At 51.6% G+C, this 18,722-nt stretch overlaps 1 protein-coding gene across 1 annotated transcript in view; it reads right to left on the bottom strand.

The window, feature by feature from the left end:
- ears2 (glutamyl-tRNA synthetase 2, mitochondrial) overlaps positions 1–18,722 on the bottom strand; it is a 39,344-nt gene that overhangs the window by 9,680 nt on the left and 10,942 nt on the right. Inside the window, exons 3-5 of the mRNA XM_072481172.1 lie at positions 18,360–18,549; positions 15,758–16,230; positions 12,889–12,997 (exon numbers count right to left, since the gene is read on the bottom strand). Of these exons, the coding sequence (XP_072337273.1) occupies positions 12,889–12,997; positions 15,758–16,230; positions 18,360–18,549 (772 nt within the window). The remainder of the gene's footprint in view (positions 1–12,888; positions 12,998–15,757; positions 16,231–18,359; positions 18,550–18,722) is intronic.

The raw sequence follows: 18,722 nt of genomic DNA, 5'->3' as shown, positions 1-18,722 counted from the left end.
GTTCATTTAGGGGCAGGATGCCAAAGTTGGTTCCTCTTTACACCATGGATTGCCTAAGACAGGATATTGGGGACACTGATAAGAACTGTTTATTGAGCTGACCGTGTTATTGCTGACCACACTATTTCTGCTGAATCCCTGTTTGTCTGAAAAACATAGGCAAGTTAGCTAGCTTAAATCCCATCATGCATTGTGGCCACTGCTTGTAGCAAGAGTTTGAATGCTTATTACTGCTATGTCCTAGAAATAAATGTTTAATGGTTAATAATGATTACTGGTTATACTTTCTATGATTAATCACAATCCTTAATAAACTAACTTACGTAGAACTATACTAGTGTTATCCGGTTTTCAGGGATCTCATCTCAGGACACCCCCTTCATACAAGTACAGCAAGTAATTAGAAATCTAATAGAATTTGGGTGATGGATGGGGATGGGGGAAGAGATCTGATGGGGAGACTGTGAGAGAATGTGGGCGTCGGTGCTGGAGGGAGGGGAGGCCCGGTGATGGGGGAAATTGGGATAAGGCCGCAAAAGGAGCTGCGCCAGAGGGGGCGGGGCCGGCTTAGGAAAGCACGGGCTTTTTCCCGCGTTAGGGAAGGACGGAGGGGGGGGGGGGGGGGGGGGAAAGAGTGTGGAGGAGCGCGCACTGACTGCTGGGGAGGAGGGATTCCCACACGGGGGGGCCAATGGGATGGCGGGGGAAGCCGGGGTCAGCAGGAGTCAGCTGACTTACGGGAGTGTTATGGGGGGAGCAGAAGAGCTAGACATGGATCTAGTGAGGGGAGGGGGGGATATAGGGTTGCTGCTGGATTGGCCGATGGGGAACTGGAAACAGAAGAGGTGGTCAGGACGGGGGTCCCCCATCTGGGGGACTGGAGGGTGTGGGAGGCACGGGATTGGCCTGGGGTGGTGGAGCCCCCCCAATCCGGCTGATAACTTGGAATGTGAGGGGCCTGAATGGGCCGGTTAAGAGGGCCCGAGTGTTCGCGCACTTAAAGGGACTGAAGGCAGACATGGTCATGCTTCAGAAGACACATTTGAAGGTGGCAGACCAGGTCAGGTTATGAAAGGGATGGGTAGGACAGGTATTCCATTCGGGGCTGGATGCAAAGAACAGAGGGGTGGCAATACTGGTGGGGAAGCGGGTGTCGTTTGAGGCCAAGAATATTGTAGTGGACAATGGAGGTCGATACGTGATGGTGAGCGGTAGGCTGCAGGGGGTGTGCGTGGTATTGGTAAACGTATATGCCCCGAACTGTGGTGATGCTGGATTTATGAAGCACATGTTGGGGCGGATTCCGGATCTGGAGGCAGGAAGCTTGATAATGGGGGGGGGGGGGGGGGGGGAATTTCAACACGGTGTTGGACCTAGCATTAGATTGCTCCAGACCTAGGACGGGGAAGGGGCCGGCTGCGGCCAAGGTGCTTATGGGGTTTATGGACCAGATTTGGGGAGGGGGGGGGGGGGGTGAGATCTGTGGAGATTTGCTAGGCCCCTGGCCAGGGAATTTTCTTTTTTTCCTCATGTACACAGAGCCTACTCCCGGATAATTTTTTTGTTTTGAGTAGGGCACTGATCCCGAAAGTGGAGGGAACGGAGTACTCGGCCATAGCCATCTCAGACCACGCCCCGCACTGGGTGGAGCTGGAGTTAGGAGAGGAGAGGGACCAACGCCTGCTGTGGCGTCTGGATGTGGGATTACTGGCGGATGAGGTGGTGCGCGGGAGTGCATTGAAAGGTATTTGGAGACCAACGACAATGGGGAGGTGCAGGTGGGGGTAGTATGGGAGGCGCTGAAGGCGGTGGTCAGGGGAGAGTTAATCTCCATCAGGGATCACAGGGAGAAGAGAGAGGGCAGGGAAAGGGAGAGGATAGTGGGGGAGATCCTAAGGGTAGACAGGAGATATGCAGAGGCCCCCGAGGAGGGACTACTTAGGAAGCGGCGAAGTCTCCAGACGGAATTCGACCTGTTGACCACAAGGAAGGCAGAGGCACAGTGGATGAAAGCACAGGGGGCGAGTATGGGGAGAAGGCGGGCCGGATGCTGGCACATCAGCTCCGTAAGAGAATGGCAGCGAGGGAGATAGGTGGAGTCAAGGATAGCAGGGGAACTACGGTGCAGAGTGCGGTGAAAGTAAATGAGGCATTTAAGGACTTTTATGAGGAGCTGTACAGATCTCAGACCCCAGCGGGGGAAGAGGGGATGCGACGATTTCTAGATCAACTGAGGTTCCCGAGGGTGGAGGAGCAGGAGGTGGCTGGTTTGGGGGCGCCAATTGGGTTGGAGGAGCTGGTTAAAGGACTGGGGAGCATGTTGCGGAGGTTTGGGTTTGGGGAGGGGTTTATTAGTTGGGTCAAGCTCCTATATAGAGCCCCGGTGGAGAGTGTGGCTACGAATTGGCGTAGGACGGAGTATTTTCGGCTGTATCGAGGGACGAGGCAGGGGTGCCCCCTGTCCCCCCTGTTGTTTGCATTAGCAATTGAGCCTTTGGCCATGGCATTAAGGGAGTCCAGGAACTGGAGGGGGGTGGTCCGAGGGGGAGAGGAGCATCGAGTGTCGCTGTATGCGGACGACCTGTTGCTGTATGTGGTAGATTCAGTGGAGGGGATGGTGGAGGTCATGCGGATCCTAAGGGAGTTTGGGGACCTCTCGGGCTATAAGCTCAATGTAGGGAAAAGTGAGCTCTTTGTGGTGCATCCAGGGGACCAGGGAAGAGGGATAGACGACCTACCGTTGAGGAGGGCGGAAAGGAGCTTTCGGTACTTGGGGATCCAGGTAGCTAGGAGCTGGGGGGCCCTGCACAAACTTAATTTGACGCAGCTGGTGGAGCAGATGGAGGAGGACTTCAAAAGATGGGATGTGTTGCCACTCTCGCTAGTGGGCAGGGTACAGTCGATTAAAATGATGGTCCTCCCAAGGTTTCTTTTCGTGTTCCAGTGCCTACCTATTATGATTACCAAGGCCTTTTTTAAGCGGGTAGGTAGGAGCATCATGGGTTTTGTGTGGGCAAACAAGACCCCAAGGGTAAGGAGGGGGTTTCTGGAGCGTAGTAGGGACAGAGGAGGGCTGGCGTTGCCGAATCTGGGTGGCTATTATTGGGCAGCCAACGTAGCGATGATCCGTAAGTGGGTAATAGAGGGAGAGGGGGCGGCATGGAAGAGGTTGGAGATGGCGTCCTTCAAAGGAACGAGCCTGAGGGCGCTGGTGACGGCACCGCTGCCGCTCTCGCCGACAAGGTACACCACGAGTCCGGTGGTGGCGGCAACGCTAAAGATCTGGGGGCAGTGGAGACGACATAGGGGTGAGATGGGAGCCTCGGTGTGGTCCCCGATCCGGGAGAACCATCGGTTCGTCTCAGGGAGGATGGATGGGGGGTTTCGTATCTGGCATCGGGCAGGGATCAGAAGGATGGGGGACCTGTTTATAGACGGGACGTTTGCGAGCCTAGGAGCGCTGGAGGAGAAGTTCAGGTTATCCCCGGGAAATGCGTTCAGGTATATGCAAGTGAGGGCGTTTGTGAGGCGGCAGGTGAGGGAATTCCCGTCGCTCCCGGCACAGCGGATTCAGGACAGGGTGATTTCGGGTGTATGGGTCGGAGAAGGCAAGGTTTCGGCGATATATCAGGAGATGAAAGAAGAGGGGGAGGCTTTGGTAGAGGAGCTGAAGGGCAAGTGGGAGGAGGAGTTGGGGGAGAAGATTGAAGACGGTCTGTGGGCGGATGCCCTGAGTAGGGTTCATTCCTCTTCATCATGTGCCAGGCTCAGCCTGATACAGTTTAAGGTTATTCACAGAGCGCATATGACAGGGGCGAGGCTGAGTAGGTTCTCTGGGGTGGAGGACAGATGTGGGAGGTGCTCGGGAAGTGCGGCGAATCACGTCCACATGTTTTGGTCGTGCCCGGCACTGGATGGGTTCTGGAGGGGTTTCGCGAGGACTATGTCCAAGATGGTGAAAGTCCAGGTCAAACCAAGTTGGGGGCTGGCATTATTTGGGGTGTCGGACAAGCCGGGAGTGCAGAAGGCGAAAGAAGCCGGTATTCTGGCCTTTGCGTCCCTGGTAGCCCGGCGGAGGATCTTGCTATTATGGAAGGACACGAAGCCCCCCAGTGTGGAAGCCTGGATAAATGACATGGCAGGGTTCATCAAGCTGGAGAGGATAAAGTTTACCTTGAGAGGGTCTGTGCAGGGGTTCTTCAGGCGGTGGTAACCGTTCCTAGACTATCTCGCGGAGCGCTAGAAGGTAGGTTGGTCAGCAGCAGCAGCAACCCAGGGAGGGAAGGGGGGGGGGATATTTGGGCGGGTGGGGGAGGTTTTTTTCCCCAGGGGTATTTGTAAAAAGCATACGGGAGGGTTAATATGTGCAGGAGAAACCCATTGTATAAGTTCTGTATTATGTTTGATTGATATGTTTATGTTTTGCTCTGTTCTTTTCTCTTTTTCTTTTCTGTTACGGGGGGGGGGGGGTTTAAATTGGTTGAGCATTTTTGTTGGAAAAACTTTGAATAAACATTTTTTTTTTTAAAAAAAAGAAATCTAATAGAATGTTATTGTTTATTGTGAGGGGGATTGAGTAAGTAGGGAAGTTCTGCTTCAGTTATACAGAACATTGGTGAGACCACATCTGGAATATTGTGTACAGTATTAGTGTCTTTATTTAAGGAAAGATGTAAAGGTATTAGAAGCATTTCAGAGAAGATTTACTCGACTAATAACAGGAATGAGTGGGTTATCTTAAAGGGAAAGGTTGGACAGGTTAGGTTTGTATCCATGAGAGTTTAGAAGAGTAAGAGGCGGACTTCTGGGTGCGGCTATGCAGAGCTAGGCCGCATGTTCGGTAGCTCCCGCTTGGAACGGACTTTTGGGCTCTTTACAGGGCCCCCACGGCATTTGTTCGACATTTCCCGGTGTGGGAAGAAGACTGCAACATTCCCCCAACAGTGTCCCCCAGGAACGGTATGTCTCTTGGTTACCAGACCCAGCAGAAACAGTAAAAGATTTGGCTATAACTGCAGGATAAACAAAGCCTCTTCCAACATGCAGGCGGCGGAAGGGCAAGTTTAAGGCTGCAAGCTGACTTGAGGGCCTTTATTAAAGGTGAATTCTAGCAGCAGAGGGAACAACTGTGAAAAGATCTACCAAGGCCATTGAAGAAGCAGGGACGAGGCTTCCGGTGGCGGCCATGGAGGAGGTCGCGCATTCGGCAGCTCCCGTCTGGAACGGGCTCTCAGACCTTTTTCAGGAGTTTCCACAGACATTTTGGGGCAGATTGGTGAAGCGAACACTGCCAAAAGGATTCCCTCTCGAGACTTCCGGTTGCGGCTATGCGGAGCCAAGTCGCACATTCGGCGGCTCCTGCAAAAACTGACTTTTGGGCTCTTTTCAGGGCCTCCAAGGGCACTTTTTCGACGTTTCCCGGTGTGGGAAGGAGTTAATAATAGCTCCCCGTCAGTATATGGTTTTAACTAGGAGCGGGGTGACAAAAAGGGCGGGGGTGGACCTGAAGAAGGGAGGGAAGAAGGACAAAATGGCGGCGGGCGGAGACCAGGCAGCGTGGAGGCAGTGGGTGGAGGAGCAACAGGAGGGTATCCAGCGCTGCCTCAGAGAGATTAAAACGGACCTGCTAGAGCCGATGAAGGCTTCTATTGATAAGCTGCTGGAGACACAGACTGCCCAGGGGGTGGCGATCCGAGAGGCTCGACAAAAGATCTCTGACAATGAGGACGAGATCTTAGTCCTGGCGGTAAAGGTGGAGGCGCACGGGACGCTCCACAAGAAATGGCAGGAGCAGTTCGAGGAGATGGAGAATAGGTCGAGGTGGATGAATCTGCGGATTCTGGGCCTCCCGGAGAGGCTGGAGGGGCCGGTCGTGGGGGCCTATGTGGTCACCATGTTGAACTCGCTGATGGGAGCGGGGTCCTTCCAGGGGCCCCTGGAGCTGGAAGGGGCTCATAGAGTGTTGGTGAGGAGGCTCAAAGCTAACGAGCCTCCGCGGGCGGTGCTGGTGCGGTTCCATCGGTTCGTCAATCGGGAGTGTGTGCTCAGTTGGGCCAAGAAGGAGAGGAGCAGCAGGTGGGAGAACGCGGAGGTTTGGATATACCAGGACTGGAGTGCGGAGGTGGCGAAGAGGAGGGCCGGGTACAATCGAGCGAAGGCGGTGCTGCACAGGAAGGGGGTGAGGTTTGGCATGTCGCAGCCGGCGCGACAGTGGGTTACCTACAAGGACCGGCACCATTATTTAGAGTCTCCGGATTAGGCGTGGGCCTTTGTTCAGGCCGAGAAGCTGGACACAGACTGAGGGTCGGGATGGGCGATTGGGGACTGCGGTGGATATGTCATGCCTATTTTTGGTTCGGGGGGGGGGGGCCTTTGCATTGTTTTGGGTTTCTTTTTCTCGGTGTTTTTCTCTTTCGGGTTGGGGAGGGCGGATTGGGCACTGTTTTGGTTGGTGGCGGGGCCTGGTAGGTGGAGAGCGCAGGCTTTTATCCTGCTGCTGTGGGGAACGGGCCGGGTGTGGGGTGCGGGCGCGTGGCTGGCCGAGGAGGGGTCATGGCTAGTCAGCGGGGGAGGGGGGCGGCTGGCCCCCTGATCTGGCTGATAGTCTGGAATGTAATGGGACTGAATGGGCCGGTTAAGTGGGCCCGCGTGTTCGCGCACCTGAAGGGGCTCAAGGCGGATGTGGTTATGCTCCAGGAGACACACCTGAAGGTGGCAGACCAGGTAAGACTGAGGAAAGGGTGGGTAGGTCAGGTGTTTCACTCAGGGCTAGATGCCAAAAATCGAGGGGTGGCAATATTGCTGGGAAAGAATGTGTCATTCGAGGCGTCGAGCATTGCGCCAGATAATGGCGGTAGGTACATAATGGTAAGTGGTAAGTTGCAGGGAGAGAGGGTGGTACTGGTCAATGTGTATGCTCCGAACTGGGACGATGCGGGTTTTATGCGGCGTCTGTTGGGTTGGATCCCAGACTTGGAAGTGGGGGGGTCTGATAATGGGGGGAGACTTTAACACGGTGTTGGATCCGGCACTGGATCGCTCCAGGTCTAGGACGGGTAGGAAGCCGGCGGCGGCTAGAGTGTTGAGGGGATTTATGGATCAAATGGGAGGGGTGGACCCTTGGAGATTTGCAAGGCCGGGGGGCTAGGGAATCTTCATTCTTCTCACATGTCCCTAAGGCTTATTCTCAAATCGACTTTTTCATTTTGAGTAGGGCACTGATAGCGAGAGTAGATACCGAGTATTCGGCAATAGCCATTTCGGACCACGCCCCGCATTGGGTGGACTTGGAGATGGGGGAGGAGAGGGACCAGCGCCCGCTGTGGCGCTTGGAGGTGGGGCTGTTGGTGCACGAGGAGGTGAGCGAGTGGGTCCGAAGACGTATAGAGACGTTGGAGACCAACGACAACGGGGAGGTCCGAGTGGGGATGGTATGGGAGGCACTGAAGGTGGTGGTGAGGGGAGAGCTGATCTCCATTAGGGCCCACAAGGAGTGGAGGGAGCGGGAGAGGCTTGTGGGGGAGATGGTGAGGGTAGACAGGAGGTATGCGGAAGAGCCTGAGGAAGGATTGTTGAGGAAGAGGCGCAGCCTCCAGGCCGAATTCGACCTGGTGACCACCAGGAAGGCGGAGGTGCAGTGGAGGAAGGCCCAGGGGGCGGTCTACGAGTATGGGGAAAAGGCAGTGGGACGCAGCTAGGGAGATCGGGAGAGTCAAGGACAGGGGAGGGAGCGTGGTGCGGAGTGGAGCTGGCATCAATGGGGTCTTCAGGGACTTCTACGAGGAATTGTACCGATCCGAGCCCCCTCGGGAGAAGGGAGGGATGGGCTGTTTCCTGGACCAATTGAGGTTTCCAAAGGTGGAAGAGGGACTGGTGGCGGGACTGGGGGCCCCGATTGGGCTGGAGGAGCTGATCAAAGGGATAGGAAGCATGCAGGCGGGGAAGGCACCAGGGCCGGACAGTTTCCCAGTCGAGTTCTATAAAAAATATATGGACCTGTTGGGCCCGCTGTTAGTTAGGACCTTTAATGAGGCAAGGGAGGGGGTCGCTTTACCAGCGACGATGTCCCGGGCACTGATCTGCTTGATCCTGAAGCGGGGCAAGGATCCCCTGCAATGTGGGTCTTACAGACCGATTTCCTTGCTAAATGTAGATGCCAAGGTGCTGGCGAAGGTCTTAGCCACGAGGATTGAGGATTGTGTACCACAGATCATCCATGAAGACCAGACGGGGTTTGTGAAGGGGAGGCAGTTGAACGCGAATGTGCGGAGTCTTTTGAAAGTTATAATGGCGGCGAGGGAGGGGGAGGCGGAGATAGTGGTAGCGATGGACGCCGAGAAAGCCTTCGATAGGGTAGAGTGGGGGTACCTGTGGGAGGTGCTGAAGAGGTTCGGGTTTGGGGAGGGGTTTGTAAGGTGGGTTAGGCTGTTGTATGAGGTCCCGATGGAGAGTGTGGCCACAAATAGGAGGAGGTCCGAGTACTTTCGGTTGCACCGAGGGATGAGACAGGGGTGTCCCCTGTCCCCCCTGCTCTTCGCACTGGCGATTGAACCCCTGGCTATGGCACTGAGAGAGTCGAGGAACTGGAGGGGGTTGGTGCAGGGTGGGGAGGAGCATAGGGTGTCGCTTTATGCGGACGACCTGCTGCTGTATGTGGCGGACCAGGTGGGAGGAATGCCAGAGGTAATGTGGATCCTTAGAGAATTCGGGGACTTTTCGGGGTACAAGCTCAAGAGGTGGGACGCGTTGCCGTTGTCCTTGGCGGGTAGGGTGCAGTCAATCAAAATGACGGTGCTCCCAAGGTTTTTGTTCCTGTTCCAGTGCCTCCCAGTGTTTATCCCGAAGGCTTTTTTCAGGTGGGTTAACAGGAGTATAATGGGGTTTGTGTGGGCGCGAGGGACTCAGAGTGTGAGAAGGGTGTTCCTGGAGCGGAGTAGAGATAGGGGGAGCCTGGCGCTGCTCAACCTCTGTGGGTACTACTGGACCGTCAATGCAACGATGGTGCGCAAGTGGATGATGGAAGGGGCTGCATGGAAGAGGCTGGAGAAGGCGTCCTGTGTGGGTACGAATCTGGGGGCGCTGGCAACGACGCCGCTGCCGCTCCCTCCAAGGAGGTATACCACGAGCCCGGTGGTGGTGGCGGCCCTCAAATTTTGGGGGCAGTGGAGGCGGCATGGGGGGAAGTTGGGGCCTCGGCGTAGACACCATTACAGGGGAACCACCGGTTCGCCCCAGGAAGAACAGGTGGAGGGTTTACGGGGTGGCACAGGGCAGGGATACGAAAGTTGGGGGACCTGTTTGTGGACGGGAAGTTCGCGAGCTTGGGTGAGCTGGAGGAGAAGTATGGGCTCCCCCCCCCGGGGAACACCTTCAGGTACTTACAGGTAAGGGCGTTTGCCAGACGGCAGATGGTGGAATTCCCGCGCTACTGCCATACACAGTACAGGTCAGGGTGCTCTCCGGGGGGGGGAAAGAGGAGGAGGTGGCGGCCTCGGTGGTGGAGTTGAAAGTTAAGTGGGAGGAGGAGTTGGGAGAGGAGATCGAAGAGGGGACGTGGGCAGATGCCCTAGGGAGGGTGAATTTCTCCTCTTCGTGCGTGAGGCTCAGCCTCATACAGTTTAAGGTGCTGCACAGGGCACACATGACCGGGACAAGGATGAGCCGGTTCTTTGGGGGCGAGGACAGGTGTGTTAGGTGCTCAGGGAGCCCAGCAAATCACACCCATATGTTCTGGGCATGCCCAGCGCTGGAGGAATTTTGGAAGGGCGTAGCGAGGACGGTGTCGAGGGTGGTAGGATCCAGGGTCAAACCGGGCTGGGGGCTCACAATATTTGGGGTGGCAGAGGAGCCGGGAGTGCAGGAGGCGAAAGAGGCCGGAATTCTGGCCTTTGCGTCCCTGGTAGCCCAGCGAAGGATTCTCCTTCAGTGGAAAGATGCGAGGCCCCCAAGCGTGGAATCCTGGATCAGCGATATGGCAGGGTTCATTAAATTGGAGAGGGTGAAATTTGCCTTGAGAGGGTCGGTACAAGGGTTCTTTAGGCGGTGGCAACCGTTCTTAGACTTTCTGGCAGAACGATAGACATTGGTCAATGGCAGCAGCAGCTCGGGGGGGGGGGGGGGGGGGGGGGGGGGGGGGGGGGTTACTTTATTTTTGTTTATGTTATTTACACTGGAGGGTCTGAGGGGGTGTATACACCTGTTGTGTTAAGTCGGGGTGTTAATGTTAATTTATTATTTATGTATGGGGGGGGGGGTTGCTTTTTTAGATTGTGTTTTGTACTTAACTCTGTTGGGTTCTTTTTCCTTTCTCATTTTGTTATTGATATTTTATGAAAACCTTTAATAAAAAAATTATTTTTTTTAAAAAGGAGAGTAAGAGGCAACTTGATTGAAACATACAGGATCCTGAGGGATATTGACATGTTGGATAGGGAGAGAATGTCTCATGTCAGAATCTAGACCTAGGGGTCACTGTTTAAAACTAAGGGGACACTCATTTTAGGTGGCGACGAGGAGAAATGTTTTTTCTCAAGAGGGCCAAGAGTCTCTGGAACTCTCTTCCTCAAAAAACAGAATCTTTGAATACTTTCAAGGCAGAGGTAGATTGATTACGGATTAACAAGAGGGTGAAAGGTTACTGGGTGTAGGCAGGAATATGGGGTTGAGGTTACAATTAGATCAGCCATTATCTTATTGAATAACAGAACAGGCCCGAGGAATTGAGTGACCTACTCCTGCTAATTCGTATGTTTGTATACATATGTACGTAACTGTGAGGTACAGAGGGATCTGGGTGTCCTGGTACATGTATGCAGGTGCATCAAGTGACAAGGCAATTGGAATTTTGGTGTTTATTGCAAAGGGAATGGCCAGGGACCAGATTGGATTCCAGCCTTGGGTAACTGTGTGGATTTCCTCCAGGTGCTGCGATTTATTTCCACAGTCACAAAAGATTAGGTGGATTGGCCCTGCTAAATTACCCCTTTGTGTCCAAAGATGTGCAGGTTGGGTTGGTTTACGGAGATAGAGTAGGGGTGTGGCCCTAGGTAGGGTGCTCTTTCATAGTGTCAGTGCAGACTCGATGGGCTGAATGGCATCCTGCTGCACTATAGGGATTCTATGGTATACAAGACAGAGACGGCGCCAGCGAGGGGCAGCACGGTAGCCTTGTGGATAGCACAATTGCTTCACAGCTCCAGGGTCCCAGGTTCGATTCTGGCTTGGGTCACTGTCGGTGCGGAGTCTGCACATCCTCCCAGTGTGTGCGTGGGTTTCCTCCGGGTGCTCCGGTTTCCTCCCACAGTCCAAAGATGTGCGGGTTAGGTGGATTGGCCATGATAAATTTCCCTTAGTGTCCAAAATTGCCCTTAGTGTTGGGTGGGGTTACTGGGTTATGGGGATAGGGTGGCGGTGTTGACCTTGGGTAGGGTGCTCTTTCCAAGAGCCGGTGCAGACTCGATGGGCCGAATGGCCTCCTTCTGCTCTGTAAATTCTATGATGATGATGAGGAGAAATTCTCTCTGAGGGTCGTGAGTCTTTGGAACCAAAAGAGAAAATGCTGAAAAATCTCAGGTCTCATAGAATTTACAGGTCTGGCAGCATCCGTAGGGAGAGAAAAGAGCTAACGTTTAGAGTCCAGCTGATCCTTTGTCAAAGCGAGTCTTTGGAACCCTCTGTCCAAGCAGCAGTGGAGACAGGGTCATTAAATATTTTTAAGACAGAGGTGGATAGATTCTTGACCAATAAGGGGATTTAAGGTTATCCAGGGCATGCAGGAAAGTTGATTTGAGGCCTCAATCAGATCAGCCATGATCTTACTGAATGGTGGAGCAGGCTTGTTGGGCTGAATAAGCAGACTCAAGGGGCCGAATGGCCTACTCCCACTCCGAACAGGTATGTATGTATATTATTCCACTGCAAGGGCCATCCCATTCTGTGTGCTAATTGGATGGGTCCTGGCTGATTTTTATCCTCATCAACCCAAGAATATGGAGTCTAGTTGCAGTACAATGGAGATGATTATGTAACTCAGTGCAGACCTTGAATCAAATCTGAGACTGGTCAGTCTGTATGGTTCAGTAACAGGCTTGCATCTCTATAGCACATCCAAAAGTACTTCACTGCCAATGAACTGCTTTACAGTCACTGCAGCAAAGTCCAACAACAGCTAGCATCCACCTGTACAGATTGATGGTGCCACTATTTAATGTGCTACTCAATGGCAGTACTTCAGACAGAGCATCACTCTCCCAATGCTGTGTCTGGATGATATGCGCTGCTCCACATTACAGCTTGATCAAGGATTCTCATTCTCGGAGGTGACAGTGCAGCCACGGAGCACCACACCAGCTGAGGTATTTCCCACTCCATTTAGAAACATTGGCCTTGACAACTTTTAAAACTTTATCCCTGGGTGCAATACTTAGATCAATACTGCAAATAGGTAGAACAAAATGAATATGCATTTTGACAGTAATGACACCCACTTCTGGTGCGGGATAGCAAAAACAGAACACAGCACACGTTGGCAGCACTTGTGGGAGGCAGGGCGCGCACGGCGCCAGCGAGGGCAGGGCGCGCACGGCGCCAGCGAGGGCAGGGCGCACACGGCGCCAGCGAGGGCAGGGCGCACACGGCGCCAGCGAGGGCAGGGCGCACACGGCGCCAGCGAGGGCAGGGCGCACACGGCGCCAGCGAGGGCAGGGCGCACACGGCGCCAGCGAGGGCAGGGCGCACACGGCGCCAGCGAGGGCAGGGCGCACACGGCGCCAGCGAGGGCAGGGCGCACACGGCGCCAGCGAGGGCAGGGCGCTTGCTGATGGTACCCGTGCAGAAATGTGTTTAAAGTGTATGCGTGTGTATATGTTCCACACTTTGATACTTACACACCTATTGAACTCTGGCAGTTTATCAAGATCCAAGAGTGCAGAGTGGGTTGTGATCTTGGTCACATCAAACTCGCGAACCAGCTCCTCCAGGATTCGACCCAGCCGATTTCCTGTAAACCCAAAATATAGAGAACAGGTTTTCACAGTCTTCACTTCACTTGCATTTCTTTTCCATTTTCTCCAACTTATCTGAGACTTCACATCATTCTACAAGGAGAGGACCAGGAGAGTGAAATACCTGCTGCCAGCTGGTATCCATGCTGCTCTGAAGCTTGCACTATCCTGCAGACAATTACTCCAGTCTGTACACAATCCTGTGAATATTGCTCAGAAAGCAACATTTTTGTCAAAGCTTTTTGTGTTGTACTCATCAGAACAATTTTGAAGGATACAACGCAAGAGAAAACAACAATTTATATTGTATGAGAAGAGCGTGCTGATTGCTTGACAATTAGACTCTGATCGGGAGAGGCGTTGCGATGGAGAATGCACTAGTTGCTGGTAACTGACAGTTAACTGCCAAGCCTTGTTTGAAATTTAAACCATGTAGCTTGACTGGGATTGGACAAGACATTGCTCTGATGAATGAACCAATGAATGGTCATTTATTTTGTTTAGCTGAAACAGGCACAGTAGGTGTACATGTTGTTTCTGTCTACAACGAACAGCATGTGCCTTCCATTGTTCCGCAACGGGCAAGTTACAGACCTTACTCAACCGGCCCGTGTTTGCAAAACTCAAAACACAGTATCCAACATTAAATTTGATCTTGCTATTGGACAACGCTTGATAAATAATCCTCAGTGTACTAGGAATTACGCTGACAACCAGTTTAAGATTGTCAATCGAACTCTCAGTGTGGTGCATTTGCCTATACTGGAAGCTACATATATTACCACACAGAACCCTGTTCTTTGCAGTCAGAAATAACATTTACACAGTAAGTAGTCCAACAGGTTTGTTTCGAATCACTAGCTTTCGGAGCGCAGTTCCTTCATCAGGTGAATAAAGAGGTAGGTTCCAGAAACACATATATATGATATAGACAAAGTCAAATATGCAAGACGATACTTTGAATGCAAGCATTTGCAGCTAATCAAGTCTTTACAGTTCCAGAGAGGCGTAATCCCAGGTTAAAAGAGGTGTGAATTGTTTCAAGACAGGACAGTTGGTAGGATTTCGCAATCCCAGGCCAGATTGGGGGGGGGGGGGGGTGAATGTAATGCGACATGAATCCAAGGTCCCGGTTGAGGCCGTACTCACAACCGCACAACCTCAAACAAACCATTGTTTGCAGCAAACTACCCAGCCTTCAGAACAGCGACCACGACACCACACAACCCTGCCATGGCAATCTCTGCAAGACGTGTCAGATCATTGACATAGGTACCACCATTACACGCGAGAACACCACCCACCAGGTACGCGGTACATATTCGTGCGACTCGGCCAACGTTGTCTACCTCATACGCTGCAGGAAAGGCTGTCCCGAAGAGTGGTACATTGGAGAGACCATGCAGACGCAGCAACAATGGTTGAATGGACATCGCGTGGCATTCGTCAGGCAGGAATGTTCCCTTCCAGTCGGGGAACACCTCAGAGTCAAGGGCATTCAGCCTCTGATCTTCGGGTAAGCGCTCTCCAAGGCGGCCTTCAGGACGCGCGACAACACAGAATCGCCGAGCAGAAACTTATAGCCTAGTTCCGCACACGATTGCGGCCTCAACTGGGACCTTGGATTCATGTTGCATTACATTCACCCCCCCCACCATCTGGCCTGGGCTTGTGAAATCCTACCAACTGTCCTGGCTTGAGACAATTCACACCTCTTTAACCTGGGATTACCCCTCTCTCTGGAATTGTAAAGACCTATTTAGCTGCAATGCTCGCATTCAAAGTATCGTCTTGCATCTTTGACTTTGTCTGTATATATGTTTCTGGAACCTACCTCTTCATTCACCTGAAGGAGGAGCAATGCTCCGAAAGTTAGTGATTTGAAACAAACCTGGTGGACTTTAACCTGGTGTTGGAAGACCTCTTACTGTGCTCACCCCAGTCCAACACCGGCATCTCCACATCATGGCCAACATTTACACACTTTGCGCTTGTTTCTGCTAGACAAAATAAGTGACAGTCATTAGCCGATTCATTGTTTGATCAATTTGAGTCAAGCTATCTGGTTTAAATTTTAAACAGTGCTTGGCAGTCAACTACCAGTCACCATCAACTGGTGCATTCCCATAGCAACGCTTCTACCAATCAGAGACAACGTGCCAACAAAATCAGCATTTTCTTCTCAAATAGTATAAATTTGTTGTTTTTGCTTGCATTGTATTCTTGCAAATTTTCCTGACAACTGCAAGATGAAAAGCTTCAACAAAATGTCTCTTTTTTTCAGCAATACTCAAGTTATGTACTTCTAAATAACTAGCCTTTGAATAATCCAACCGGTTTACAGTCCCATGTGCAACACAACCCAGCCTGTGCATAGTCCCGTGTGCAACATAACTCAATTTGTGTACAGTCGTGTGTGAGACCCAACCCGTGCAAAGTCCCATGTGCAACCCAACCCAAGGACAGTCCCATGTGCAACGCAACCCAATCTGTGGACAGTCCCGTATGCAACACAACCCAACCTGTTCACAGTCCCGTGTGCAATGCAACCCAGCCCGCGCAGTCCCGTGTGCAACACAACCCAGCCTACGCACAGTCCTGTGTGCAACACAACCCAGCCTGTGTAGTCCCGTGTGCAACATATCCCAGCCTGTGCACAGACCCGTGTGTAACACAATCCAGTCTGTGTACAGTCTGGTGCCATCTCTGTACAATACATTCTAGATACAGTAAAAATCTTTCTCTATTCACAGCACCTGAGAAGCCAGATCCACTGTTGGTGACAATATCCAGTAAAGCCTCTGGCAGGAATCCATTCTGGGAAAGGTTCTGGATTAACAGATTGCCCTGACGCTTGGACAGTTTGCTGCCATCTTTGTTCAGTAGAAGAGGAAGGTGAGCAAAAGCTGGTGGGTCCCAGCCAAAGGCCCTATACATTAGCAAGTGTTTGGAAGTGGAAGTGAGCCACTCAGTGCCCCGCAGAACATGGCTGATCTTCATGTGGTGATCATCAACTACGTTTGCTAAGTGATACGTTGGAAACCCATCCGCCTTAATGATGACAGGGTCTCCCTCCACGCTGGCAGGATCCAGCCTATTTAGTCCATACACTAGATCTTCGAAGGACTGAGCACCCTCCTCCATGCGAAATCGAATAACATGTGGGCATCCTTGTGCCAGTCGCTCCTCGATCTGTTTCAAAGTCAGGTGCCTACAGCGGTTATCATACCTGAAAAGGGACAGCATTTGTATCACAAGAAGAGTCCAATGGCAGCACACACATTTTTAAACAATTTTTCTACAATTTCTTTAGGCAATCAGAGCTAGATGGTACTAGTTGGCAGTGTGATGAAAGGCGAGATGATTGAAGAGTTTGGGGGAATGGGAGGTAGGGGTTGGGTTAGTGAGTGTGGGGATAGGGCAGTAGGTTGCAGGTGGTCCAGGTCAATTTCTCCACAGTAAACACGAAGGAGTCACGGGAACATGAGAAGGCCACTCAGCCAATCAAGTTTGTGCCATTCAATCAGGGCGACAGGCTGGCAGTGGTTGGCGCAGCTGCCACACAGAGCCAGGGACCCAGGTTTGATTCTGACCTTTGGCGACTGTCTTTGTGGAGTTTGCACGTTCTCCCTGTGGCTGTGTGGGTTTCCTCCGGGTGCTCCGATTTGCTCCCACAGTCCAAAGAAAATGCGCAGTTTAGGTGGATTGGTCATGCTAAATTGCCCCTTAGTGTCCAAACGTTAGGTGGGGTTATGGGGATAGGGTGGGAGAGTGGGCCTGGGTAGGAGGATGCTCTTTCGGAGGGTCTGTGCAGTTCGATGAGCCAAATGACCTCATTCTGCACTGCAGAGATTCTATGATCATGGCTGAGCCCCCTTCCAAGTAAAGAAACAAAATCGAAGAAAAGGAAAGATAAATGACCATGTCCATGGACAGCTCCCAGCTTCAAACCTACTTTGGCAGAACAACAGAAAGTGCTGTAAAAACTCAGCAGATCTGGCAGCATCTTTGGTGGAAGAAAAAGATTAAAAGTTTTGAGTTTACTTCCATACTTTACTTTAATAACAGAATAAAGGGCAGTTCTGAAAGTAAAATCATGAAAACAAGATACAAACTCGCATTTGGGGAAAAACGTTCAAAATGGAGGACAGAATTCATGGTCGAAAGTTGTAGAAATCACGAGTCCAGAAGGCTGAAAAGTGCCGAATCGGAAGATTTCTCTGCAGTAAACTTTCTATGATTCTATGAGGTGTTATTCCTCAAACTTGGGTCGGGAGTGGAGATGCTGTTTCTCCAGCATGTGTTGGGCTTCACTGGAATTGTAGCAGGCCAAGACAAGAAACATGAGCAAGATGGCAAATTGAAATGGCAAGCAACAGGAAGGTCAGGATCATGCTTGTGGACTGAGCAGAAGTGTTCCGCAAAGTGATCACCCAGTGTTAACTTGGTCCCCAAAGTATAGGAGACCACTTTGTGAGTAGTGAATACAGAATACTAAATTGAAAAAAACACAACTAAATTGCTGCTTCAGCTAGGAGAATTTGGGGCCCTGTGGACATGGAAGAGAGGAGTAAAGAGGCAAGTACTACACCTCCTGCAATTGCATGGAAAGGCGCTGTGGAAGGGGGTGAGGTGCTGGGGGTGATAGAGTGAACCAGGGTGTTGCAGATGTAATGATCCCTTTGGAATGCTAACAGGGAAGGGGGGGGGATGCGTTTGGTGGTGGCATCATGCTGAAAGTGGCAAAAATAGCAACGATGGGGTGAAAGGGCGGGGGCTGTAATCCGTGCTTCAGGAAAAAGGAAGACATGTCAGAAGTGCTGTGGTGGAAGGTAACATCATCAGAACAGATGCAATGGAGAGAGAAACTGGGAGAATAGAATGGAGTCCTTACGGGAAACAGAGTATAAGGAAGTGTAGCCGAGGTCGCTGTGGGTGTCGGTGGCCTTGCGATGTATATTAGTAGACAAGACTTTCCCCAGAAATGGAGACAAAGAAGTTAAGGGAGGGATGGAAAGTTCTAGACAAGAGCGAAAAGTGGCACCAATACAGTCATTGATGTATCAAAAAGGACCTCTGAAGAGTCATACGAACTCACAGCATTAACTCGGTTTCTCTCTCCACAGATGCTGCCAGACCTGCGAGTTTATCTGGCATTTCCTGTTTTTATTTCAGATTTCCAGCACCTGCAGTATTTTGCTTTTATTTATTAGAGTTATTGGAGTTGACCCATGAAGGACTGGAACAAGGAATGCTCCATATACAACCCCACAGAAAAAGGGCGTACCCATAGCCACATCTTTCATTTGGAGGAAGTGAGACAGTAAAATTGAAGAACAAAAATGCCTTTAAACCTACTTTGGTGTTTGTCTCATTCTCAATGCTTCCTTCTTCAATATTTCTAGACGCTGGGGGCTGCAGAAGCAATAATATGCTGCATTCTTCATTACCAAAGTGTCAGTGGCTTTTAAGTACAGATCCAGTCGCTCCGACTGCTTGTATGGCCCATAGGGGCCCCCTCGCTGAGGGCTTTCATCAGGGGGGATACCTGTGTGACAAATAAAACAGTGTGCGAGATGCCCAGAGTCTTATACTGTGTGCACAACACAAGGAATCATATAACGCAGAGCATTATACTTATTCAAACAGTGTGTGATAACTGAGATATATTATATTATGTGTGTGCAGCAGGGAGGACATAGAGAACAGTAGCTCAGTGGA

Source organism: Scyliorhinus torazame, chromosome 17 (assembly GCF_047496885.1).
Source record: "Scyliorhinus torazame isolate Kashiwa2021f chromosome 17, sScyTor2.1, whole genome shotgun sequence".
NCBI classification, from domain to species: domain Eukaryota; kingdom Metazoa; phylum Chordata; class Chondrichthyes; order Carcharhiniformes; family Scyliorhinidae; genus Scyliorhinus; species Scyliorhinus torazame.
Note: the sequence above shows the minus strand (reverse complement) of the source record. Positions and strands in the feature narration are given on the sequence as shown.